The sequence below is a fragment of the Schistocerca serialis genome, chromosome 1, assembly GCF_023864345.2.
Source record: "Schistocerca serialis cubense isolate TAMUIC-IGC-003099 chromosome 1, iqSchSeri2.2, whole genome shotgun sequence".
Lineage (NCBI taxonomy): Eukaryota > Metazoa > Arthropoda > Insecta > Orthoptera > Acrididae > Schistocerca > Schistocerca serialis.
Window position 1 is genome coordinate 809,007,551 of NC_064638.1, and position 27,332 is coordinate 809,034,882.

The window sequence follows — 27,332 nt, forward strand, 5'->3', positions numbered from 1 at the left end:
GACGACACGGGAGAGGATCGGACTGCTTGTGCAGCAGCGGCATAGGTGGATGACATGGGCACGGGATGTAGCCGCTCATATTTCCGCCGTGCCTCGGTGTAGGTCAGGCGGTCCAGGGTCTTATATTCCATTATCTTCCTTTCCTTCTGGAAGATCCGACAGTCCGGTGAGCAGGGGGAATGGTGTTCTCCACAGTTAACACAAATGGGAGGCGGAGCACATGGAGTATCAGGATGCGAAGGACGTCCGCAATCCCGACACGTGATGCTGGAAGTACAGCGAGATGACATGTGCCCGAACTTCCAGCATTTAAAACATCGCATCGGAGGAGGGATATATGGTTTCACATCACAACGGTAAACCATCACCTTAACCTTTTCGGGTAAGACATCACCCTCAAAGGCCAAGATGAAGGCACCGGTGGCTACCTGATTATCCCTCAGACCCCGATGGACGCGCCGGACGAAGTGAACACCTCGTCGTTCGAGGTTGGCGCGTAATTCATCGTCGGACTGCAGAAGAAGATCCCTGTGGAATATAATACCCTGGACCATGTTGAGACTCTTATGCGGCGTGATGGTAACTGAAACATCCCCCAACTTGTCACAATTGAGCAACCTCCGTGACTGGGCAGAGGATGCCGTTTTGATGAGCACAGAACCAGAGCGCATCTTGGACAGGCCCTCCACCTCCCCGAACTTGTCCTCTAAATGCTCCACAAAAAACTGGGGCTTGGTCGACATAAATGATTCCCCATTTACTTGTGTAAACACGAGGTACCGGGGTGAATAATCTCCACTGTCTTCTTTAGCAAGACGTTCCTCCCATGGAGTAGCTAGGGAGGGAAACGATCTCTGATCAAATTTCTTCCCGTTGAGGTTAGACCTCGATCGCTTAGAGACTGCTGGTGGAGGCCCACCAGCGATAGATGATGTACCACGCTTCAGTGCGGGTCATCCGCCCTGATGCCACCTACTCCGACCAAGGGCCCTCCCCACGGGCGCCACCCAGCCACAGCAATAACCACCTGGCAGGATGGCCATTGCCGGGAGTCCTGATACCCCAGGGAGATGGGCATCTACTCCTTGGCATACGTGGGGAGTGAACGGCGCAGGCATCAGTAGAGCGATCCCTGTGTTGTCAGGGGGCTACAACCAAGAGGGTACATGGCGGCCCCACCACAACGGACTGGCTACCGTGCTGGATGTTAGGTGACATGTGGTCCATGGGCGTCGTCAGTGCAGAAAATGGCCCTGCACAGTGCTCGGCAGAAAGTGCACGCAGGAGCGCATCCATGCCCAAGTGATGGAGAGCGGGCAAGACTGCAATGCAACGACGAATAAGATGGCGAAAGTTCTCAACACAACACGGACACAATGCACCAAGTAAGGCGCCCTTCCCCAATCGGCTCGCTCTTCGGAAAAAATTTTGAGATATGGAGGTCAAACCCGACGGGGGACCATCACATAAGGCCGAAACGTTTGAGACTCCTTTTAGTCACCTCTTACGACAGGCAGGAATACCGCGGGCCTATTCTAACCCCCGAACCCGCAGGGGGGGATTGTTTTGGCTATGGATTTGGTGGAGTGTTGGTAGGGAGATTTGAGAGATGTGGAAAGTTGAAAAGGTCAGTTAGTCAGGGTCTGGGTGCTATGAGGGTTTCATGAGGAGGAACAATGTGTGTAGGATATAGGTTGGATAGTGCTGCTCTAAGGTGGCAGAAGGCTATCAGCAAGTTTTATAGCTTATGGAGGTGGTGACTGGAATGCTCTTCCAGGTGCTGGAGAACAAGGGATTTAATTACAGAGACATGATGTATATAGTAGAGACTGCACAGCAGCAATATCATAGGGGGACAGCACAGGTGGTTCTGGGATGCCAAAGTATGGGTGGGGGAGATAAGAGCACCGTCTGATGGAGCATGCAAAGACTAGAAGGCATCAGGACCAGGTTGTGCCCAGAGGCTATGGGGAGAGGGGAAAGGGGGAAAGACTAGTGGGTATGTTGGCTGAGAGCAAGCCCAGTGAGGGTGAGGGGGGTGTGAATTGGCGGACTGGGTGGAAACTGTTGTGTGGAGGGTGTGGGGACAAGGTTGAGGCTGGGATAATTTTGGGAGCAGAGGGTGTGTTGCAGGGATAACTCCCACGTGCACAATTCAGAAAAGCTGGTATTGGAGGGGTGGATCCAAGTGGCTCAGGCTGCGAAGCAATTATTACAATCAAACACATTATGTTCAGATGCATGTAGTGCCACAGGATGATCCACTTTCCTCCTGGCTACAGTTTGGCTATGGCCGTGGATATGTGTTTTTGCAGTATCAGGCTTGTGAGGGACATGGGCTGGTAGAATCTGCAAAGGTGATTAGGCTGTTGGAGAGGGGAGTGGGAGATTCCATGGTTTAGGCAGCATTTAAGGAGTATGATATGGGACCGGGTTTTAGCCAGGGAAAGGGATACTTTTTTTGAAATGCGCCAGAAAGATCAAGCAAGGGTCCATTGTGGCGGGTATGGTGTTGGGAAACGGGAAATGACATAGGAAAATGAAGGCATTAGGTGGCTATGAGAGGAGCTGCATAACAGAAAAGGATGCGCAAAAATACAGACACACAAAAATACTCACAAATATGTAAAAATACGTAGGAACAAATACATAAAAAATATACAAAAACTTGGGAAAAAGGGTGCGAATGGATGAGGTATGGAGACATTTGTGTGTTGAGCTCACGTAAGAGAGAGAGGGGGGGGGGGGGGGGGGGGGGGATTGGTTAGGTTGAAATTCACAAGTTTGTGTGGCACAGGTTGGCAAGAAAAATAAGTGAAAATATGCAGATATGAGGGAAGAAATGGAACCAATAAAAATAATCTAATTATCGTCGGGAAGAATTTGGGCCATGAGGAGAGGCACCAACAATCCGCACCGCCACGTAGCCACATGCTGTGCACAGGCAAGACTGATGATACAGTGTGGCTCTAAAAAAAAAAAAAAAAAAAAAAAAAAAAAAAAAAAAAAAAAAAAAAAAAAAAAAAGAGAAGCTGATACAATATTCAGCTTCATACTCTCTTTTCCGTCTGCGCAGATTACGACTCAGTTCAGTAAACCAACCCGAGCTTCACAGTTCCCCAATCAATCAGTGATTGCATACATAACAGTCACGAGCATGATGGAAACACCATAAGATGCATTTTTTGGATTTTCCACAGAAGATTTTGAAGATAAACTTGTGAAAAACCTGAAACATGCAGTACAGATTTTGAACACAATCGGACAATCATAAGGTAGATGAATGGCTGTTCATGATTATGACTGGATACCTCGCTACAGGTCGCCATGTTGGATGTTTTGGTTTCAAACTTTGAAAGCACACTTGTGAAACATCCCAAATTCGCAGTACAAATTTTGACAGCCACTGCTCAATTGTAGGGTAGCCAAAAACCTGTTCAAAATAATGATTACATACCCCACTACAGGTTGTAATTTTATGTCTGCTGCTTGGAAAACAGACTATTTTGCTGTATAGATTCTGACAGCTATCAGGCGACTCCGCGGTAGCCAAATTTCTGTTCACAAGCATGACTACAGGCTGCAATTTTGGGTCTTTTGGTTCTGAATTTTACAAATACACTTGTGAACAACCATTGGGTGATCATAAGGCAGCGCTGTCTGCCCAGTAGATTTCCTGTACCATATCCCTTTATACACCCAATCCTCCCACCACCCCGAAGCAGCATAGCAGTTACAAAGCAGCACTCCCTTTGTCACTCAATACCATCCTGGCCTGGGACAACTGAAACACATCCATCTTCAGGTCTTTCCATTATCCGTCATCATGCCCTGAAATGAGAGACATCCTACCCATGATCCATCCCACCCCTCCTGAAGTGGTGTTCTGTCACCTACACCTCCACAACACCTTAGTCCATCCCCATGTCATTCCCAATACCAGTCCCTTGCCACAGGTATTATAGTGCTTTGGAAGATACTGGTGCAAGATCTACCCAATCCCCCCATTCAGCACTTCCTATTCCAGTCTTGTCAAAGGTTTATTCTACCCGGTCAGAGGCAAAGCCACCTGTGAAAGCAGGCACATCATATATCAGCTCTACTACAATAACTGCACAGATTTTTACAATGGTATGACTACCAATCAGCTGTCCAGCAAGATGAATGGCCATAGCCACACTGTGACCAGGAGGAAAGTGGATCATCCTGTGGCACTACATGCATCTGAACATAATGTGTTTGATTTTAATAATTGCTTCATGGCCCGAGCCACCTGGATCCACCCCTCCAATACCAGGTTTTCTGAATTGTGCGTATGGGAGTTATCCCTGCAACACACTCTCTGCTCCCAAAATTATCCCAGCCTCAACCTTGTCCCCACACCCTCCACACAACAGTTTCCACACAATCTGTCCTACAACCTCCGGCCAATTCACACACCCCCTCACCCTTATTGTGCTTGCTCTCTACCAACACACTCACCGGTCTTTCCCCCTTTCCCCTCTACCCCATAGCCTCTGGGCACAACCTGGTCCTGATGCCTTCTAGTGTTTGCATGCTCCACCAGACAGTGCTCTTCTCTCCCCCACCCATACTCTGGTACCCCTCCCACTTCCCTGTCCCACTCAACAGTGTTGATTATATTGAATACAACAGTTGCAGTCTGGCTAGAGTGGCTGGAGACAGTGATCATTTGTGCATGAAATGTGCCTGCTTGTGTGGATGTGGGTGTGTTTTTCTTTTTTTTCCAAAGGAGGCTTTGGCTGAAAACTTTGCGTGTAACAGTTTTTCTGTTATGCCTGTCTGCAGTTCAATTTGTTGTCTTTAAGGTGAGTGCCAATTGATCCTTTTCATAACTGTTGATGTTCCACTGTTTGATTTTGCCTAGCTCCTTTTCTTCCATCACACAACCCTGTGGTGTTTTCCTTTGTTACTATCCCTGAAACATTTCTCTACTCACTGTCCACTCTTTCTCTTCTTTCCTGTTTGTTTTTTTCATCGCCTTCCGAAATGCACTCACTCTGACATCCAAGCCACAATGTATCAACAACCTCAACTGTGCACAGCACACAGCTATGTGACTGCACAGATTGTTGGCGCATCTTCTCATGCTCCAAATTCTCCCTGCCACTAGTTAAATTATTCCTATTTGACCATTTTCATTTGATATGAACTGATATCCCATTAACCGCAGTTCCACATCAGCAGTCATCCTCTTTGTCAGAGCACAGTAAATCTTGAGAGTGTGGTTTTTTATATGATTATAAATGTTTGTCTCAGAGTCCTGATTAGCAAGTAGGCTAATGTTCTATTCCCTGGAACACAAAATATTCCACTGTAATGCTGCACATTAAGTCACTGATGCCAGCTTGGAATTTACATTATTTGATGACTGGTGACACTGGCCATATCTTAGCTCATAAGCCTCAGGTTTGTTATACCAGAATTTAACTTCAGCCAGTATGGCCCAACTTCTTAAAGAGCTTTATTGACATAGCCCCTGCCTCCAAATAAGCTTGGGGACATACACTATCTGCACGGTTCAGATGACTAAAGCTCCTGAAACATATTTATATGTCAGCTTTCTTAATTACTACAGGAGCTCTCCTGTTATGTGGTCATCTGATAGTGCCTGTGTTCAAAAGTCTGTGCCTCATTGTAGTAGGAGGAGAACTCTATTTTTCCATATACTATCCCTTAGTATCCTTAATTGTCTATATAAACATGGACAATGTGGCTGCTTTTGCTGATAATGTTATTAAGAACAAGACACGAAGTTATTTCAAGTGGAGAACTGGTGAATATATAAAACTAAATATCAGGCAAAATTACACATTACTATACAAAGGAAAGTAGTCTCCACCAAGAAAGCCCACCTTGAAGCAATACCTGGTCAGTTGGTTACTTACATGTTCCATGGATTGTTTTGCATGATAGATCGTAATGATAAGGAATGAGTAATTTTACATTTACGTCGTACATTAATTTGTACAGTTGGAACATTCTGAAATTTTCAAAGCATTTTTTTTTTCTTTTTTACAAAAAAGACAAGAGATATACAGAAGTGAGTTCAAATTCCTATCACTACCATATACACGTTAAAGTAATACAAATTCTTCAGTGGCACAGGAGTTGTCAAGGAGAAAACTTCTTCAGTTTGTTTTCAAAATTTACTTTGCTGTCTGTCAGATGTTTTATATCACTGGGAAAATGATTAAATTTTTTTTTGTTGCACCATTGTGCACCCCTTTCCTGCTAACCTTAATATGAAATTAATGCGTGTCATTTTTCTTTCTGGTATTGTAATTATATACATTGTTGTTCCTTTTGAACTATAGTGGAATATTTGCAACAAACTTCACATGGGAATTAATATACTATGAGGCAGTAGTCAGCATGCCCAACTTCTTCAACAGATGTCTACAAGATGATTGCAGGTGAGCATCACATATAAAGCAATGACAGTCTGGTTATGCATTGACGAAGTCATCAAATGGGTCATGGCTAGGTATGTGAAAATGTAGCAACCAGATTGTGAGATATTTGGGTGTATTTATCAGCACATTAGACAAAGTATAACACGGCAATAAAGGAGTCTAATGACAGCATGAGCCACAGGTATATTCCTTGAATTGTGTCACCATAGGCTATATATTAGGTGGCACAATTAAAAATAGCTGGCCTCCCCTTTGAATGCACATGCAATATTTCTACTTCTGAAATAGAATAAACAGCTACAACAATTGACATATTTACGCAATAATCAATTGTTAGCATTCTTCTGTCAGCATTTCAGTTTATTTCACCAGTGAAATTAGATGTCTCTCTTTGCAGTCTGCAAAATGACTTCCTCAATAGAAGATAGAACTGAAATTGTGGAAACTATGTGAAAACAGGTTCAATTAATCAAACTCGCAAAATTTTTGGGGTCGAGTAGCTGGATAGAAGACTACCAGGAATGAGAGCAAACAGAATCTGTATAAAAATTGGCACACCTATGCACTGTGCAAAAAGTAAACTGACAAAGAATCCCTTCAGTTCGCACAGCAGAATTTGTTGCAGACATTTGCCGAAGAATTATTTAGAGCCCAAAGAAGTCTACATGTAAACTGGCCCAAAAGGCACATGTAAGTAGGAGGAGATGCCAGCAGATACTGAAAAGTCTTAACTTGGAGCCATATCGTCTGACAGTTGTGCAGCAGTTATGGGAGGATGGCTGTCAGAAACATGTAGACTACTGCACGTGGTTTTCAAATAACGTCAACAGTGGTTTGTTAGGCACTTTCCATTTTATCAATGGTGATGAAGCATAGTTTCATCTATACGGTTAAGTGAATTCACAGGACACGAGGTACTGGGCACTGGAGAACCCTAACACTGTGTGTCAGCAATGACACCATGATGGGGGGAAAAAAAAAGCATTTGGTGTGGTGTAACAGGAACATACATAATTTGACTGTTTTTAACTCTCTAACCTCAAGACAGATAAATTTATGGAAATTTTTGATACATGTTGTGCTCAACCCAATGAACACAGGGTTGCCACAAGTTTCACCAAGTGAAATTCCCTGATTTCCACACAAGTTTTAGCATTTTTTCCCTGACGAATTTTGAGACCTCAAGGATAAAATAACACATAAGTTGACGATCAGTCTTTGCAACTATGGTACAAAAAACAGCAGTACAAACAAGAAAATATATAAAAGAAACCAGCAAGGAGAAGGTGTTTCCTGGTGTGAGCAAAATCTTAAGTAATAACATAAAATCTTTTGTAATGAACAGTTTTTAGAAGGAGAAATCAAGCCAAATGCTACGTGTGTTTCATTAAGACCAATGATATTTTTCTCATTCCAATAAAACAGAACTAATTCGGTGACAAAAATGCACATTTCCTTGGAGTCACAAGACAGATTTAAAATACCTTCACTGATTTCAGAAATAACCTCAGAAAGAAGTAGGCCTCTTGCGAGAAGTGTGTAAGGTGGGGAAGAATTGTGTAAACCAATGCTGTATGTGACCACCAGTAAAATGTTGGTTCTACTATGTTCATTATTGTCAGCTATTTCCTACTTTATTATATATATTATTTTACAGGTATTGTGCGATTTTTCTTTCAAGAAATATACGAGTACAGAGTGTACATACCGCCAGCAACTGACACAATTTTCTTCTTATTATCATCCCCACTTTATAATATTTAAACTACTTTTCAAGTGCCAAAATGTACTAGAACAAATTAAATTTTTATAAAACACTACACTGTACAATGTGCTTGCGGTGAGACAGTCGCAATTCCTGAACTCCACCGCCCATGGTCTCTGACCTGTTGGGGAGCACCATGGGTCCATGAATAAAAAACCCCGAAAATCCGCTACATTACACCACACACAAACAGACACGGCCTGAGAGCAGATCGGTGAGACTAGATCCAACAAGCAGGCCCTGCACATTAGTTGGAACTGTACGGCTTCAGATCAGTAGGCTAGATGCATTACAGATACCTGCAGAAATGGCTTTCGGTTTTGGCGCATCATGGAAATCCACCCAAGTGGCCAGCTATTCACGAGCCACAGACAGCATGTTAATGAAATGAAATGACAGTGATCAATTCATGCGACAGTTAATTTGTTCAAATACTCTGAGAATCAATAATAATGAGGATTGGCAGCAACTCACCATAAAGATGATTGCCAAGCCACAGACAGGCACATAGAACACATAGAAAGACTATCTCAATCACAACTAAGTTTTCAGCCATAGCTCTTGTCAGAAAATGAGAGCACACACACATTCACACAGACACAACTCATACACACAACTGACTGCAAGCTGAGGGGAGTGGTAGGACGGGGAGAAGCAGTAGGAATGAGAGTAGGGAAGTGGTGCATGAATTCAGCTGCACCCAGTCAACGAAGATGCATGACAACTCAGTAAACAACCCATTTCATCTACTGAGACAAAAATGATATTTTTCCAGTTTTATTTTTCTTTTTTCAATTTTTCCTGATGTGTTTGAAATTCCCTTATTTCCAGAACCTGTGGCAACCATCAAGCAAGATGGGGCAAAATGTCATGCATCTGAAATATTCCTGGAATGAGTCCATGTCTTCATTGAGGGACAAACTGTCAGCTAGTATTTATGGTCACCACATTAGCCGGATCTAACACCACATGATTTTTTTCCTGTGAGAACACTTAAAGAGAAAGGTCTGACACAAATCCGAACAGAATACAGGAACTGAAAGGCAAATCAGTTGAACTTTATGCCAAGTGTGTCTGAATATGCTTAGACGTGAACAACTGTGCACTGATGTTGCAGGCAGCTACTTTCAACATCCTCTATAAATGTGTTTTTCACTGTAAAAAAATGGTACGTCCATTTCAGCTTTTCATTTCTGTAAATTCACTGCAGTTCCTTTATACATGCATGGGCTACCTTTATCTGTGCCAGCCTGTAGATATCTGGGTTGTTTTTGTTTACTTGTTTCAGTCACAGATGTCAGCCAGTCACTGTTTTCTTTATAATGTAATTCATTACTTGTGTGTGTGTGTGTGTGTGTGTGTGTGTGGACACAATGAACAGTAATGTATCCCTCGGTCCAGGTTAGGTTGGAATGTGATAACTTGGTTGTGACCTGACTATGCTTGTACCATAACAAAAAGCTACTGATGTTAAATAAAGCTAGTAGTGTCACATTTATCTGCAGTGTAGGCCTAGGTTAGGTTGGTAGATGACAGTCTGGTTGTGCGTTAGCGAAAGTCAATGAATGTGTCATTTGACTGGAGACATGAAAAGGTAGCATCTACCTTTGCTAAAATTCACATCCAAATTATTTTTGTTTGTGAATGATTAGATGCACAAAATTAAAAGGTTGTTATACAGTGTGCCTGAAGGTGAAGCCTTTATGTTTTGAAATTTACTGTTAAGAAAAGTGGTGATTGATGAGATTTTTGAATGGAATGTTGGCTTCTGCAAAAACTTCAATAATTTTCCAAGGTGGTCTATGCTTGTTTTCTTCTTCTGGAACTATTTACACTTCAACAAATGTATGTTTCTGATGAGAAGCAGCAGCATTTTCCTGCTGGTGAACAGAGCGCTTCTCTGATGGCAGGTGTTTGACATTATTTTTCTTTTTTCAACCAATTCAATAACTACCATATCCAAAATCTGCAGAATGTTTTGTGTGCATTCATAGCTGTGTGACCTATATTTGGCAGAGCTACAAATAGAATTGACAAAGTGCTTCGCACAGAAGATGACTTGATATTAGCACTAATGGCACTTTAGGGGGAAGACTTTCAGTGTGGCTGAAATACATTCATAAGTCTTCTTTTTCCTATCACTGCACCAGCTTTTGAGATTTGACTAGAACAAATGTACACACTGCTTTGTTTGAAGATGCTAAGTACCACAGCTGAGTCCTACATTGCATTATGTGGTGTGTATCTTATACAGACCATTCAACTGCCTGTACTGGTGTCGCACCAGAGCATCAAGTCTGCTGATATGTTGTTGGGTTTGTGCTCTTTTTACGTTGCAAAAACATTCGTCTTGCCCAGATTACCTTTCCAAACTGGGCTTCACCAGATGATGTACAATACCAGCAACCGAAAATTACTTACATGTTCTATGTGCAGAAAATAAAACTATTGCCAACCATTTATGATAAAATAGTTCATCTGGGTACGAATCATTCTGATATAGCATTTATTTAGCAATTTTGTGTTTTTGGAATTTCAGGCAGAATTTGTACCTGTATTTGCATTTATCACAAATGCAAATATTTCAGGTCCCTAGTCGTCCCAAACTTTTTTTAAAATATAGACTGCATGGTCCACAGTTACATTTCTGATAAAAACCCTGTTTTTCACAATGTGATTTTAAAGTTACAAGATTTTATTTTTCAAATGTTTTAGTGTTATTAGTCACATCAACCACTTGTTGTTTCTCAAGGCTCATATCTCCACCATGTTAATGACACCATTGGTCCATCAGCACAATATCATGTTGTTCACTAATCACAAATATAGAAAATCAGTTAAAATAGGCAGCAGATTTAGTAAATATATGGGCAAACTGATATTAAAACTTGCCACAAAGCAGTCGTGTTATCAGGCTGGAAAGGCAGGAATTCATATTCTGTTCATATCACACATGTACAGAGTCTTAACCATTATGCCATGTTACATTCATGGCAAAACAAACATACTGCAAAGATATTCCAAAAATATTAATGACAAATATGAAAGATGCTTTGAGATAGTTTAGTTCATAAGGAATGGGCACCTAATGAATACAAGGAATATAGAACCAGAGAGACAATCACTATGAAAACTGGAAGAGGCTTTGTATCAACTGCAACAGAAAGTGAGGAAGAGCGACCTAGTGTCATGTCAGCTGCTGCTGCTGATCAAGTACTGAGTGTAAAGTTGTGAACAGTATACGTCGCTGACCAAGCAGAACAGCTTGCACAATTCATATTACATTGGTAATCACCTTACACAAATTTTATCGTTATTAGTAAGTTGTTATTCTAACTAAAATTTTTACCTGCACCATAAAAAACAAACTATCGGAAATATTGTGAAGCCTACCTTTATTGTGCCTTATTGTTTTCAGATAAGAACTACTGTCTGTAATACCATAAAGCTGCATGCTACTAAAATTGGTTGTCAACAAGATGTGAGAGAGAAGTTGTTCAGGCATGTTTTCTATATATTTTGGAATATGGGACAAACTGTTTCTGGTGACTTCTTACTGAATAATAATTATAGCTAATTCGGTTTGTTACCCCAAATGACTTTCTAGCTATGAAAATGTCTGCAATACGCAATTACCAAAACATGCAACACAAAACATAGAGTGATGCAACAATCCTCAAACGAAACATGTACAATATGATTTAGCTGCAGTCGTTGCGCGAACAACTCAGCATACCACTGCTGTACAACACTTCCATTGCATTAGCGAACCCATAACAACGGCCATATCGGCCGGCTTTTCGTCAGTCAACCTAATTAAATTGCTGTGTATCACTGTTAACGTACAACTAACAATGCCGAAGAAAAAGAGTCACAGAACTGAGCAGTACCGACTATTAGATTAGATTAGATTAGATTAGATTTACTTTCATTCCAATTGATCCGTAGTGAGGAGGTCCTCCAGGATGTGGAACATGTCAGAAAAACAACAATACATGACAAATATTTAAACTAAAACAAATAAGCTAATGTACCATTCCACAGGTCCCAAGTGGAATGATCGTCATTTTTTAATGAACACTAAGAGTCATTTTACAAATACTATTGCACTGAATTTAAAATAAAAAAGTTTTATATTTATTTATAAGGTGAGAAACATGTAATACAACTACTGTAATACTTATTTACAATGAACACATTACTGCACTGAAATGGTGCAGAAGTTAGATTATACTTACACACACACACACACACACACACACACACACACACAAATTTTCAGTGAACACATTACTGCACTGAAATTGTGCAGAAGTTATGTTGTACTTATATACAAATTAGTTGGTTTTCCTCAGAAATTCATCAATGGAGTAGAAGGAGTTGGCCACCAATAAATCCTTTAGGCTTCTCTTAAACTGAATTTCATTGGTTGTTAAGCTTTTTATGGCTGCTGGCAAGTTATTGAAAATGTGTGTTCCTGAATAATGCACACCTTTTTGTACAAGACTAAGTGACTTTAAATCCTTGTGAAGATTATTCTTATTTCTAGTATTGATTCCATGAATTGAGCTGTTGGTTTGAAAAAGTGATATATTTTTAATGACAAATTTCATTAAGGAATAAATATATTGGGAAGCTGTAGTTAGTATCCCTAGTTCCCTAAACAGGCTTCTGCAGGATGTTCTTGAGTTCACACCACATATAATTCTTACTGCACGTTTTTGTGCCCGGAAAACTTTAGCTTGGCTTGATGAATTACCCCAGAAAATAATCCCATATGACATTATGGAATGAAAGTAAGCATAGTATGCCAGCTTTTTCATTTTTATATCCCCTATGTCTGACAAAATTCGCATTGCAAACAGAGATTTGTTAAGACGCTTCAGCAGTTCTGTGGTGTGCTCCTCCCAGTTGAATTTATTATCAAGCTGTAATCCCAAGAATTTAACACCGTCCACTTCTTCTATCTTCTTGTCATCATATGTTAGACATATACTCTTGGGACACCCCTTACAAGTTCTGAACTGCATGTAGTGTGTTTTTTCAAAGTTTAGTGACAAAGAATTGGCTAGGAACCAGTGATTAATGTCTACAAATATTTTATTGGCTGATCTTTCTAAGACTACACTTGATTTGCTATTTATTGCAATGTTTGTATCATCAGCAAACAAAACAAACTTGGCATCTGGTAATGTTACTGATGAAAGGTCATTGATATACACAAGAAAAAGTAAGGGCCCCAAAATGGAACCTTGTGGGACCCCACATGTAATTAGTTCCCAGTTGGATGATGCCTGATAGCTTGATACATGTCTCTTTCCTAATAACACCCTTTGTTTCCTGCCAGAGATATAAGATTTGAACCATTTTGCAGCATTTCCTGTTACACTATAATATTCTAGTTTACTTAAAAGGATATTGTGATTTACACAGTCAAATGCCTTTGACAGATCACAAAATATACCAGTTGCCTGCAATTTTTTGTCTAATGAATTAAGTACATTTTCACTGTAAGTGTAGATAGCCTTCTCAATATCAGAACCTTTTAGAAATCCAAACTGTGACTTTGACAGTATGTTATTTGAGATAAGATGGTTATAAAGACGACTGTACATTACTTTTTCTTTTCTATACACTTAAGGACAGAGAGTAAAGTGGGTGCTGTTGTCAACTGTCGTGAGTGAAGTGAACAAAATATGATACACTGCCGACATTTGCACTGTTACGCACATATTTTCAGTGCAATACAAACACAAAGGTAAATGTGGTATGAAATCAAACAAAACGCATGACTTCCTAACGAGCCACAGGTCCTTCTAACTAACATACTTTGGACTTATATCTGAACAACTTGGGAAAGTTTATCGGTGGAATTCGGGTTCACCACGAATGCTATGGAGACTTGATAATCAATAAAAGATCTTTCTTTCTCTTGCCAACTACAAGTTGTGAATTCAAAGCCCCCCATTTCCATGCAAAAGTCTGATTGTGAGGATATAACATACCACTGAATACAAGTGTGATTTATTGCCTAGTTCCTGTCAATTAGTCAGAAGAGCTTATTTGCTACTCACTGACTGTATTGTCGCATTTTGAACCAACATTCCGCGATTTATACGAATGATTAACGGCGAAATAAGATCTTACTTATTGGATACAAGTTTCTCCTGTCTGGCAATAAGGTCCAATAACTGCGAATATGGAATCGTCGACAAATCATCCAAATGTCCTTGTTTTTCTTTGCCAGATAGAGGAGGCAATTTGCCAGGTATCCTCTTGATTATTCGATCATGGAACATGGCCCGAACATGCAACTCACAAATCACAATGCAACACAGCAGTTTAACCCATTGTGCAAGAAAGTCAAAACAAATACTACTGTTTACGTGACCGATATCGATAGCACGGACTTTCGAGGACGCTAATTTCAAGATACCTACATCGTTCATAGAAGCAAGGAACATGATGATGGGAGGTAGCATCGATAGGACAAAGTGCCGTCGTAACTGCCATCTGCTTCTCATCTGCTGTGCAGCGAGCTACGTTAATTTAACTATTAACTGTATTTTTCTTACTTGTCATTTCTTCTTCCGTGTGTTTTTGCTTTTAGGAAGCTTTAATTTTCGAGTACTAGTAATAGTGTTCCATAGATTTCGTATTTGTTTTGAATACAGTCAGAGAGAGTCCCTTTAGTCAACTATAGTGCCAATAGTGTCAGTGTCGTCGTAACTGCCGTCTGCTTCACATCTGCTGTGCAGCGAGCTACGTTAATTTAAATATTAACTGTATTTTTCTTACTTGACACTTCTTCCGTGTGTTTTTGCTTTTAGGGAGCTTTAATTTTCGAGTACTAGTAATAGTGTTCCATATATTTCGTGTCTGTTTTGAATACAGTCAGAGAGAGTCCCTTTAGTCAGCTGTAGTGCCAATAGTGCTAGCGTTTGTTTTGAATACAGTCCAGAGACAGGTAGTGCTTATTTTCATTGTTTTCAACAAGAAGTGTCTAGTAACCACAGTTTAGTCAGCTATCAGCCGCCTTTAGTGGATTAGCAGTCTAGTTAAAAGTTGATTAACCCTCTACAGTAAATTGATTTCTTAGGATGGATAGGATGTGTGACTGCTGTGTATGGACGCAGGAGGAACTGGCCACTGTTTGCGAACAGCTGAACGTGTTGATGGCCGCGGTCGGCCGTCTTCAGGCTGCTGCCTCGGAGTGTAGCGGCAGTGAGGAGTATGGTGTGTCGCATGGTACACCCCAGGTGTTAACATGCTTCGCTCACGGTCCCTGCTGTCGAGACATCTTCGCGGGTTCCGGGCGCGGTTGGGCCACCCTCTCCCGAAGGGAGTGGCGGGTTCAGTGGCGTTCGCAGCGCACGAGGCGGAGGGTCAACGTGGAGGCTGGCCGTGTGGCATCGCCCGCACAACCTGTGAGTGGACATGTGGCCCGTCCTTCAGCAAGGTCCGAGCAGACACACGGGGGGGAGGGGTTTATTAGTGATTGGGAGCTCCAACGTTAGGCAGGTGATGGAGCCCCTTAGGGAGATAGCGGAAAGGTCGGGAAAGAAGGCCAGTGTTCACTCTGTCTACTTGCCGGGGGGGTCTCATCCGAGATGTGGAGGAGGCCCTGCCGGCGGTGATATAGAGCACTGGGTGCACCTGACTGCAAACTGTTGGTCATGTCGGCACCAACGACTCCTGCCGTCTGGGTTCAGAGGTCATCCTTAGTTCATACAGGCGGTTGGCGGAGTTGGTGAAGGCGGAAAGTCTCGCTCACGGGATGGAATCTGAGCTAACTATTTGTAGTATCGTTCCCAGAACCGATTGCGCTCCTCTGATTTGGAGCCGAGTGGAAGGCTTAAACCAGAGGCTCAGACGATTCTGCAGAGATCTCGGGTGCAAATTTCTCGACCTCCGCTATCGGGTAGAGAAATGTAGGGTCCCCCTGAATAGGTCAGGCGCGCACTACACGCAGGAAGCGGCTACAAGGGTAGCGGATTACGTGTGGAGTGCACATGTGGGTTTTTTAGGTTAGAGAATTCCCTCCCTAGGCCTGACAAGACGCCTCCTGAGACGCGACAAGGTAGTAGTAGGCAAAACGCAACAGAGAATAACAGTATTAATGTGGTAATAGTAAACTGCAGGAGTGTCTGTAGAAAGATCCCAGAGCTGCTGTCATTAATCAACAGTCACAATGCCCACATAGTACTAGGGACAGAAAGTTGGCTGAAACCAGATATAAACAGTAATGAAATTCTAAACTCAGATTGGATTGTATACTGTAGAGACAGGCTGGACAGTGAAGGGGGAGGCATGTTTATAGCGATAAAAATGCAATATTATCGAAGGAAATTGACGGAGATCCGAAATGTCAAATAATTTGGGTGAAGGTCACAGTAATGCTGGACGAAGTGGCCGCGCGGTTCTGGTGCTGCAGTCTGGAACCGCAAGACCGCTACGGTCGCAGATTCGAATCCTGCCTCGGGCATGGATGTGTGTGATGTCCTTAGGTTAGTTAGGTTTAACTAGTTCTAAGTTCTAGGGGACTAATGACCTCAGCAGTTGAGTCCCATAGTGCTCAGAGCCATTTTTTGAAGGTCACGGTAAAAGCAGGCTCAAACATGGTAATTGTATGTCTCTATAGGACCCCTGGCTCAGCAGCTGTTGTGGCAGAGCACCTGAAGGAAAATTTGGAAAATATTTGGAGTAGATTTCCCGGCCATGCTATACACTCCTGGAAATTGAAATAAGAACACCGTGAATTCATTGTCCCAGGAAGGGGAAACTTTATTGACACATTCCTGGGGTCAGATACATCACATGATCACACTGACAGAACCACAGGCACATAGACACAGGCAACAGAGCATGCACAATGTCGGCACTAATACAGTGTATATCCACCTTTCGCAGCAATGCAGGCTGCTATTCTCCCATGGAGACGATCGTAGAGATGCTGGATGTAGTCCTGTGGAACGGCTTGCCATGCCATTTTCACCTGGCGCCTCAGTTGGACCAGCATTCGTGCTGGACGTGCAGACCGCGTGAGACGACGCTTCATCCAGTCCCAAACATGCTCAATGGGGGACAGATCCGGAGATCTTGCTGGCCAGGGTAGATGACTTACACCTTCTAGAGCACGTTGGGTGGCACGGGATACATGCGGACGTGCATTGTCCTGTTGGAACAGCAAGTTCCCTTGCCAGTCTAGGAATGGTAGAACGATGGGTTCGATGACGGTTTGGATGTACCGTGCACTATTCAGTGTCCCCTCGACGATCACCAGTGGTGTACGGCCAGTGTACGAGACCGCTCCCCACACCATGATGCCGGGTGTTGGCCCTGTGTGCCTCGGTCGTATGCAGTCCTGATTGTGGCGCTCACCTGCACGGCGCCAAACACGCATACGACCATCATTGGCACCAAGGCAGAAGCGACTCTCATCGCTGAAGACGACACGTCTCCATTCGTCCCTCCATTCACGCCTGTCGCGACACCACTGGAGGCGGGCTGCACGATGTTGGGGCGTGAGCGGAAGACGGCTTAACGGTGTGCGGGACCATAGCCCAGCTTCATGGAGACGGTTGCGAATGGTCCTCGTCGATACCCCAGGAGCAACAGTGTCGCTAATTTGCTGGGAAGTGGCGGTGCGGTCCCCTACGGCACTGCGTAGCATCCTACGGTCTTGGCGTGCATCCATGCGTCGCTGCGGTCTGGTCCCAGGTCGACGGGCACGTACACCTTCCGCCGACCACTGGCGACAACATCGATGTACTGTGGAGACCTCACGCCCCACGTGTTGAGCAATTCGGCGGTACGTCCACCCGGCCTCCCGCATGCCCACTATACGACCTCGCTCAAAGTCTGTCAACTGCACATACGGTTCACGTCCACGCTGTCGCGGCATGCTACCAGTGTTAAAGACTGCGATGGAGCTCCGTATGCCACGGCAAACTGGCTGACACTGACGGCGGCGGTGCACAAATGCTGCGCAGCTAGCGCCATTCGACGGCCACCACCGCGGTTCCTGGTGTGTCCGCTGTGCCGTGCGTGTGATCATTGCTTGTACAGCCCTCTCGCAGTGTCCGGAGCAAGTATGGTGGGTCTGACACACCGGTGTCAATGTGTTCTTTTTTCCATTTCCAGGAGTGTAGTTCTGGGTGGAGATTTTAATTTGCCGGATATAGACTGGGAGACTCAAACATTTATAATGGGTGGCAGGGACAAAGAATCCAGTGAAATCTTTTTAAGTGCATTATCTGAAATTTACCTTGAGCAGTTAAACAGAGAACCGACTTGTAGAGATAACATATTAGACAAATAGAACCGAATTATTTGAAACAGTTAACGCAGAACAGGGAATCAGAGATCATAAAGCAGTTACTGCATCGATGATTTCAGGCGTAAATAGAAATATTTAAAAATGTAGGAAGATTTTTCTGTTTAGCAAAAGTGACAAAAAGCAGATTTCAGGGTACTTGACGGCTCAACTCAAAAGTTTTGTCTCAAGTACAGATAGTGTTGAGGATCAGTGGACAAAGTTCAAAACCATCGTACAATACGCATTAGATGAGTATGTGCCAAGCAAGATCGTAAGAGATGGAAAAGAGCCCCCGTGGTACAACAACAGAGTTAGAAAACTGCTGCGGAAGCAAAGGGAACTTCACAGCAAACATAAACATAGCCAATGCCTTGTAGACAAACAAAAATTACGCGAAGCAAAACGTAATGTGAGGAGGGCTATGTGAGAGGTGTTCAATGAATTCGAAAGTAAAGTCCTATGTACTGACTTGGCAGAAAATACTAAGAAATTTTGGTCTTATGTCAAAGCGGTAGGTGGATCAAAACAAAATGTCCAGACACTCTGTGACCAAAATGGTACTGAAGCAGAGGATGACAGACTAAAGGCCGAAATATTAAATGTCTTTTTCCAAAGCTGTTTCACAGAGGAAGACTGCACTGTAGTTCCTTCTCTAGATTGTCGCACAGATGAAAAAATGGTAGTTATCGAAATAGATGACAGAGGGATAGAAACACAATTAAAATCGCTCAAAAGAGGAAATGCCGCTGGACCTGATGGGATACCAGTTCGATTTTACACGGCGTACGCGAAGGAACTTGCCCCCCTTCTTGCAGCGGTGTACCGTAGGTCTCTAGAAGAGCGTAGTGTTCCAAGGGATTGGAAAAGGGCACAGGTCATCCTCGTTTTTAAGAAGGGACGTCGAACAGATGTGCAGAACTATAGACGTATATCTCTAACGTCGATCAGTTGTAGAATTTCGGAACACGTGTTGTGCTCGAGTATAATGACTTTTCTGGAGACTAGAACTCTGGGTTTCGAAAAATACGATCGTGTGAAACCCAGCTGGTGCTATTCGTCCATGAGACACAGAGGGCCATAGATACGGGTTCACAGGTAGATGCCGTGTTTCTTGACTTCCGCAAGGCGTTCGATACAGTTCCCCACAGTCGTTTAATGAACAAAGTAAGAGCATATGGACTATCAGACCAATTGTGTGATTGGATTGATGAGTTCCTAGATAACAGAACGCAGCATGTCATTCTCAATGGAGAGAAGTCTTCCGAAGTAAGAGTGATTTCAGGTGTGCCGCAGGGGAGTGTCGTAGGACCGTTGCTATTCACAATATACATAAATGACCTTGTGGATAACATCTGAGGTTCACTGAGGCTTTTTGCGGATGATGCTGTAGTATATCGAGAGGTTGTAACAATGGAAAATTGTACTGAAATGCAGGAGGATCAGCAACGTATTGACGCATGGTGCAGGGAATGGCAATTGAATCTCAATGTAGACAAGTGTAACGTGCTGAGAATCCATAGATAGAAAGATCCTTTATCGTTTAGCTACAATGTAGCAGGTCAGCAACTGGAAGCAGTTAATTCCATAAATTATCTCAGAGTAGGCATTAGGAGTGATTTAAAATGGAATGATCATATAAAGTTGATTGTCGGTAAAGCAGATGCCAGACTGAGATTCATTGGCTGAATCCTAAGGAAATGCAATCCGAAAACAAAGGAAGTAGGATACAGTACACTTGTCCGCCCACTGCTTGAATATTGCTCACCAGTGTGGGATCCGTACCAGATAGGGTTGATAGAAGATATAGAGAAGATCCAATGGGGAGCAGCGTGCTTCGTTACAGGATAATTTAGTAATCGCGAAAGCGTTACAGAGATGATAGATGAACTCCAGTGGAAGACTTTGCAGGAGAGACGCTCAGTAGCTCGGTACGGGCTTTTGTTGAAGTTTCGACAAGATACCTTCATTGAGGAGTCAAGCAGTATATTGCCCACTCCTACATATATCTCGCGAAGAGACCATGAGGATAAAATCAGAGAGATTAGAGCCCACACAGAGGCATACCGACAATCTTTCTTTCCATGAACAATACGAGGCTGGAATAGAAGGGAGAACCGATTGAGGTACTCAAAGTACGCTCCGCCACACACCGTTAGGTGGCTTTCGGAGTATAGATGTAGATGTAGATGTAGATGTAGCTTAGGTAAAGCCGTGCACAACCAATCTCATGAATTTTAAGCCAAGCAAGTTAGTTTATACTACTTTATTGCTTGAAACAAGCGCAACAGTTATCTGTCCCTAATGATTTCTGAGGAACGTTAATAATCCCTAAAAGACGGTAACCCAGAGGAGTTTGTGGAGTATTTTCAAATTTTCCAGGATTTCTTTTTTTTTAAAAAAAAAAAGTGTACCTGCGAAATGTTTTATTTACAAATACGATAAACATTTATACACATTCATCTAACTTTTAGTAATATTTCGCATATTTCAATAATGTAAGATCCTGTTTTAGATATTAAAAAAATTCTTTACGTGTTTGGTTAAAATTCACCATAATTTGGACCTCTGCCTCGATCAATTCTGTACTACACTTGTTTTCTTATCTCATTCTATTTGTTATTGATTAATAAGAACAACTTTTCCACAAAGCATTAGATCCTGGTGTACTGAACAAGAATTCCGTTATCTTATAAACATTTGGAACTTCATGTTCTGGTTCAGCTGAAAAGAAACATAATCACTTCGAAACGTCACTATCGTCCATTTTCACACATTCAAGTAAGTTAGCCTTGAATTCAGAGAATTATTCATACAAGCTATCAATACAAACGTAATCTCTCAGGTTCAGAATTTCCATTGTAGTTTCAGAGTCTATATATTCATTTTCATTTCCCAATGAAAACCAAGCTCATCATGAATATTGATTATTGGCGGTAACATATGTCTTTTCCACATACTGAAGTAAATACAGTAAAAGCCCTTGAAATCTGCTGAAACATTTTTTTGTAAGTAAGAAGATAAGCCATCCAATAGTGTTTTGCCTTTCAGTCATAAAAACCATCCTTTTCTCTCTGTTTAAGCTTATCAGTTACAATATGTATTTGGTTTATGGTTTCAAAGACACTTAGATCATAACCTTCTAATGTTGTGTTAGAGTAACTGTATCCAAAAGATTTTCAACATTGCTCACAAAATGGAGATGTATTTCTGGCATGATGTCATGCTCAGGGTTTTTCTTCAGAAAAACTGACCTCAAAAATTTTGGAAATTGCTTTTGATGGTATCCCAGTTCAGAAGAATCCTGTTTACAGCTATAGTCAAAGAAAGCCATATTGTGAGTACATGTCTAAGTATCTCTGTCCATTTCAGTTCCACAAACTGGTAAAAAGATTTCAATTTTTAAAACTATGCTTTCCACATCGATATCTAACTTAGTAGTCGCTTTCTTAATTCATTGGTGAGTATATGATCAATGCAATTCGCCACTGTTTGAAGAAACTTTATTTACACTCAACTTGTGGATATCTAAACTTTGCAGTAGCATATCAGTCACTCCTGAAGAGGTTTCATCAGCATTTTGAATGAAACTCAAAAATTTGTTTTGTACTCCTTTGGATCAAAATAGCGAATGCAGATAGGAAATGTCTTTCTGTTGCCCTTCTGTGATGCGTCTATTGCCAATGAAAAATAAAATTCAAGGTCTTTATGAGCCTCTTAAACTGTCTAAGAAGTCAGTCACACTTTTGGGAGCCAGCACATTCTTCAACAACATTTTCACTTTTGTTCATCGATAAGAAATCTTTGAAGCCAATGCAGAACCGTCGAAAATATGCTGCTTTTCTACGCTAAGGCCGATTCACTTGACGCGACGTTTTGATGTTCCATTGTATTCTTTTTACTTACGGAATAATTCTGCAGTTTCTTTGATTCAACTCTACATTTCTGTTTTAATGCATGTCCCTTACGTGCTTCGAGTTGGCGCAAGTCGGATTGCCTGCCACGAGGAATGCTAAAATCCTTTCTGCATAAAACATAAAATGCCCAATATTCGTTCGGTCCCGATTTAACCCAAGAAAATATATTTTCCAAAATCTTTAGATACACTTGAGTGTGTTTAGATTTCAGTTTTTCTCTTAGGGTGTCTTGTGCGAATTTTCAATTCCGTATTCACCCATTCTAAAACCAATTAAAACCGCCATTTTACTACACTAGAACAGATCAGCCAAAACATTATGACCATTGCCCACCGAGGCGCTGGATGCCTGGTGGCGTTGCAGGCACATGACGGGGTATCAGAAATGTGTAAGTGGAGCAGACATGGTCAGTGGATCACCATAGCTAAGATGTGAGCTACGAAGGGGAAATTCTTTGAGATAAGCGATTTTGACAAAGGGTAGATTACTATAATGCAGATCCTGTGGACGAGTATTAGGAAAACAGCGAAGCTGGTCGAATGTTCATATGCTACTGTGGTGAGCATCTTCAGGAAGAGGTAGAAGGACAGTGAAACTACCATTAGGCGCTAAATGGTTGGACATCCATGACTCTTCACAGAACGTGGGGCTCAGTGGCTTGTCTGCTTTGTAAAGTGGGATAGATGGTGATCTGTGGCATCTCTGCCGAAAGAGCACAATGCTGATGCACGCGCAAGTGTTTTGGAGCACACAATTCATCGTACATTGTTGACCACCCCTATGTCTCCAAATGTTAACCCAACGGCATCATCAATCATGATTGCAATGGGCGTGGGACCATCGGGATTCGACCGTCGATCAATGGAAACGTGTTGGCTCTTCGGGTGAATCACGTTTTTGCTGCAGTAGGTCGATGGTCGTCTCCACAAACGCCATAATCCAGGTGAACGGTGGCTCGAAAAGTGCACTGCGCCATGGATGCAGGCTGGTGGATGCGTATTATGCTGTGGGAGACATTCCCCTCCACTCACATTGTACCTGTGATAGTAGTCGAAGACACGCTGACAGCTGTGAACCACCCACATCCCTCCATGCCTGATGTCTTCCCCAACAGCGATGCCATCTTTTAGCAGTATAATTATATGTGTCTCGGAGCCAGAACCATACTACAATGGGTTGAGGGGCATTATAGTGAACTCACATTGATGTATCGGCCACCACATTCTTCTGATGTAAATACTGTGCAACCCAGCTGGGTCGCTATCGGACGCCATCATCGCGTATGCAAATCAGCGACTCGTTTTTCGCGCGAATTGCGTGTTGAAATTTAATGCCACATACCGCCACAAACCTACAAAGAAACTGTCAGGTCCTTGATACGCAGAACCAGCGATGTATTGCGTTCCAAAGATGAACAAACACGTTATTAAGCAGGTGGTCATAATGTTTTGGCTTTTCAATGTAAACTGCCTTGTTTAATACTGATGGTGAAAATACTAGAATGTGTATTTACCAGATGGTCTCACAAGAAAATCAGTGAACCGGAAATGCGTCTCGCTGTTGAGTTGAGATGTTTTGGGGAAGGAGACCAGACAGCGAGGTCATCGGTCTCATCGGATTAGGGAAGGATGGGGAAGGAAGTCGGCCGTGCCCTTTGAAAGGAACCATCCCGGCATTTGCCTGGAGCGATTTAGGGAAATCACGGAAAACCTAAATCAGGATGGCCGGACGCGGGATTGAACCGTCGTCCTCCCGAATGCGAGTCCAGTGTCGTCTCGCTGTGTCTGCAGGTGAACAGAAACTGGTAATACTGACAATAACTTTTAATAATCTAAATAGGCTACGCAGCAATGATTTGTGGCTGCTGGAGTCTGTGTGCGTAGCCCTGCCCATGACGCGTGGAAAGGAGGGGATAGTGATTGTTGCTGCGAGGCGATGAGAATGAGCAGGAGTTTCTCCCTCCCTCTCTCGTGCACTGCTCCCAACTTGTACCCCACACAACTGATCACCTTCTACAGGAGAAATGACCCATAGACTTAACAATGTTTTCCGAAAATTTGTTACAAGAACAATTGTATTCATATGTGATACTTACATGAAGTAAGGATTATGATCAAATAAAACTTTCTATCGCTATGGATGTCAACAATTGAAAACAATACATTGCAGTCACAAAGCCTACCAAATTGCAGCGTTAAGTCTAAAGCAGAACAAGGACAAAATGTCTGCTCTAAGCGCACAGACTGTAGTCTGACATTAGCTGATGCGCATTTATTCTCAAGAAGTGACTGATTGTGTTACCAAATCATATTTGTAATCACCAAGAACATTTGTTATGCATATATGCATGTAAACACCCTCATTATAATTCCCCAGCGTCTGCCGTTTTCTGAGATTCAAGAAAGTACTTGCATGAACAGGAACATAAGAAAAAGATTATTAGGGACTCTGGGGAAAGAAAAAAGTGAGTACTAAAATTATACGAAAAAAAGGATCAATCCTGAAAAACCAGTGTCCGGCAACCCCTTGGTGAACAGTGAATCATCTGCTACATTTTATGCACACAGTGTAAACTGAAACTCTGTTTCATTGTGCTGCCTCTGAACTACACTACTGGTCATTAAAATTGCTACACCAAGAAGAAATGCAGATGATAAACGGGTAGGGTGCATGGATCCTGAGAAATCAGTACCCAGAACAACCACCTCTGGCCGTAATAACGGCCTTGATACGCCTTGGCATTGAGTCATACAGAGCTTGAATGGCGGGTACAGCTACAGCTGCCCTTGCAGCTTCAACATGATACCACAGTTCATCAAGAGTAGTGACTGGCGTATTGTTACGAGCCAGTTGCTCGGCCACCATTGACCAGACGTTTTCAATTGGTGAGAGATCTGGAGAATGTACTGGCCAGGGCAGCAGTCGAACGTTTTCTGTATCCAGAAAGGTCCGTACAGGACCTGCAACATGTGGTCGTGCATTATCCTGCTGAAATGTAGGGTTTCGCAGGGATTGAAGGGTAGAGCCACGGGTCGTAACACATCTGAAATGTAACGTCCACTGTTCAAAGTGCCGTCAATGCGAACAAGAGGTGACCGAGATGTGTAACCAGTGGCACCCCATACCATCACGCCGGGTGATACGCCAGTATGGCGATGACGAATACACGCTTCCAATGTGCGTTCGCCGCGATGTCGCCAAACATGGATCCGACCATCATGATGTTTCGTAAACTATTTACCTAACTTGCACTCAGTTATTAGTTTAATAACACAATATTTCACGATTCTGTCGCAGTTGCAACTGCATTTCGAAGTTAATGAGATCAATATTTCTAAAATCTGCTGTGTTCTCATAAAAGGAGCAGATTTTAACATAACAAGACAATTACGTATTCCTCAGAACTCGTCACAGTCCTTCATGAATGCCTCCTCAACTACCTTCCTAGTACGGCTGACAACTCAAGACCTGTCCTGTCGTGTAACATTTCCAGTGGATTCTTTTCTCAGCATTTCAACCTCAATGAACTTCTTGCTGTTTATTGCCACATAACTTTTCACCTGGGCTCATATACTCTCAGTCGGATTTAAATGAGCATGATACGGAAGGAAGCCTGATTAAACTATGCCCTTTACCTTTAGCCAGTTCGTCGACCTGGTAGCGTGGAGTTTTGGCTTGTACAACACGTATAGGCTCAATTAACTTCGCCTTATACACACTAGGTAAAACTTTCTTTCTTGGAACATTTCTTTGAACCCAGAGCAAAGTATCAGCTTTCATCCACTGCGCTATTGGAGCTTTATGCATCACAACAGAGTGGTATGGCATTTTGTCCATTACTATTGTCGAATTCCGAGGAATGTTTCGCAGTAGAGCGTTGTATTCTCAGCCTGTGAACGTGTTCTTCAACAACGCTTTTATTGCAAATCTCGTATTCAAAATGTGCTGTACTGTTGTTATTGATGCACCGCCAACACAGAACACTTGTTCACAATATCTGATGGCTACAGAACATTTCAATGCGAGAAAATATGACTTTAGAACGAAAGCTGACAAACGTTGACGCATCTAATGCGTATCTGCATCTACATCTACATCTACATCCATACTCCGCAAGCCACCTGACGGTGTGTGGCGGAGGGTACCTTGAGTACCTCTATCGGTTCTCCCTTCTATTCCATTCTCGTATTGTTCGTGGAAAGAAGGATTGTCGGTATGCCTCTGTGTGGGCTCTAATCTCTCTGATTTTATCCTCATGGTCTCTTCGCGAGATATATGTAGGAGTGGGCAATATACTGCTTGACTCCTCAATGAAGGTATCTTGTCGAAACTTCAACAAAAGCCCGTACCGAGCTACTGAGCGTCTCTCCTGCAAAGTCTTCCACTGGAGTTCATCTATCATCTCTGTAACGCTTTCGCGATTACTAAATTATCCTGTAACGAAGCACGCTGCTCCCCATTGGATCTTCTCTATATCTTCTATCAACCCTATCTGGTACGGATCCCACACTGGTGAGCAATATTCAAGCAGTGGGCGGACAAGTGTACTGTATCCTACTTCCTTTGTTTTCGGATTGCATTTCCTTAGGATTCAGCCAATGAATCTCAGTCTGGCATCTGCTTTACCGACAATCAACTTTATATGATCATTCCATTTTAAATCACTCCTAATGCCTACTCTGAGATAATTTATGGAATTAACTGCTTCCAGTTGCTGACCTGCTACATTGTAGCTAAACGATAAAGGATCTTTCTATCTATGGATTCTCAGCACGTTACACTTGTCTACATTGAGATTCAATTGCCATTCCCTGCACCATGCGTCAATACGTTGCTGATCCTCCTGCATTTCAGTACAATTTTCCATTGTTACAACCTCTCGATATACTACAGCATCA

The 27,332-nt window shown here is 42.6% G+C and overlaps 1 protein-coding gene across 1 annotated transcript in view; it reads right to left on the bottom strand.

Moving 5' to 3' along the window:
- LOC126484121 (DNA-directed RNA polymerase II subunit GRINL1A-like) overlaps positions 1–14,632 on the bottom strand; it is a 40,333-nt gene extending 25,701 nt beyond the window's left edge. The window contains exon 1 of the mRNA XM_050107507.1: positions 14,350–14,632. Within this exon, the coding sequence (XP_049963464.1) occupies positions 14,350–14,501 (152 nt within the window). The 5' untranslated portion in view covers positions 14,502–14,632. The remainder of the gene's footprint in view (positions 1–14,349) is intronic.
- Positions 14,633–27,332: the final 12,700 nt, after the last annotated feature.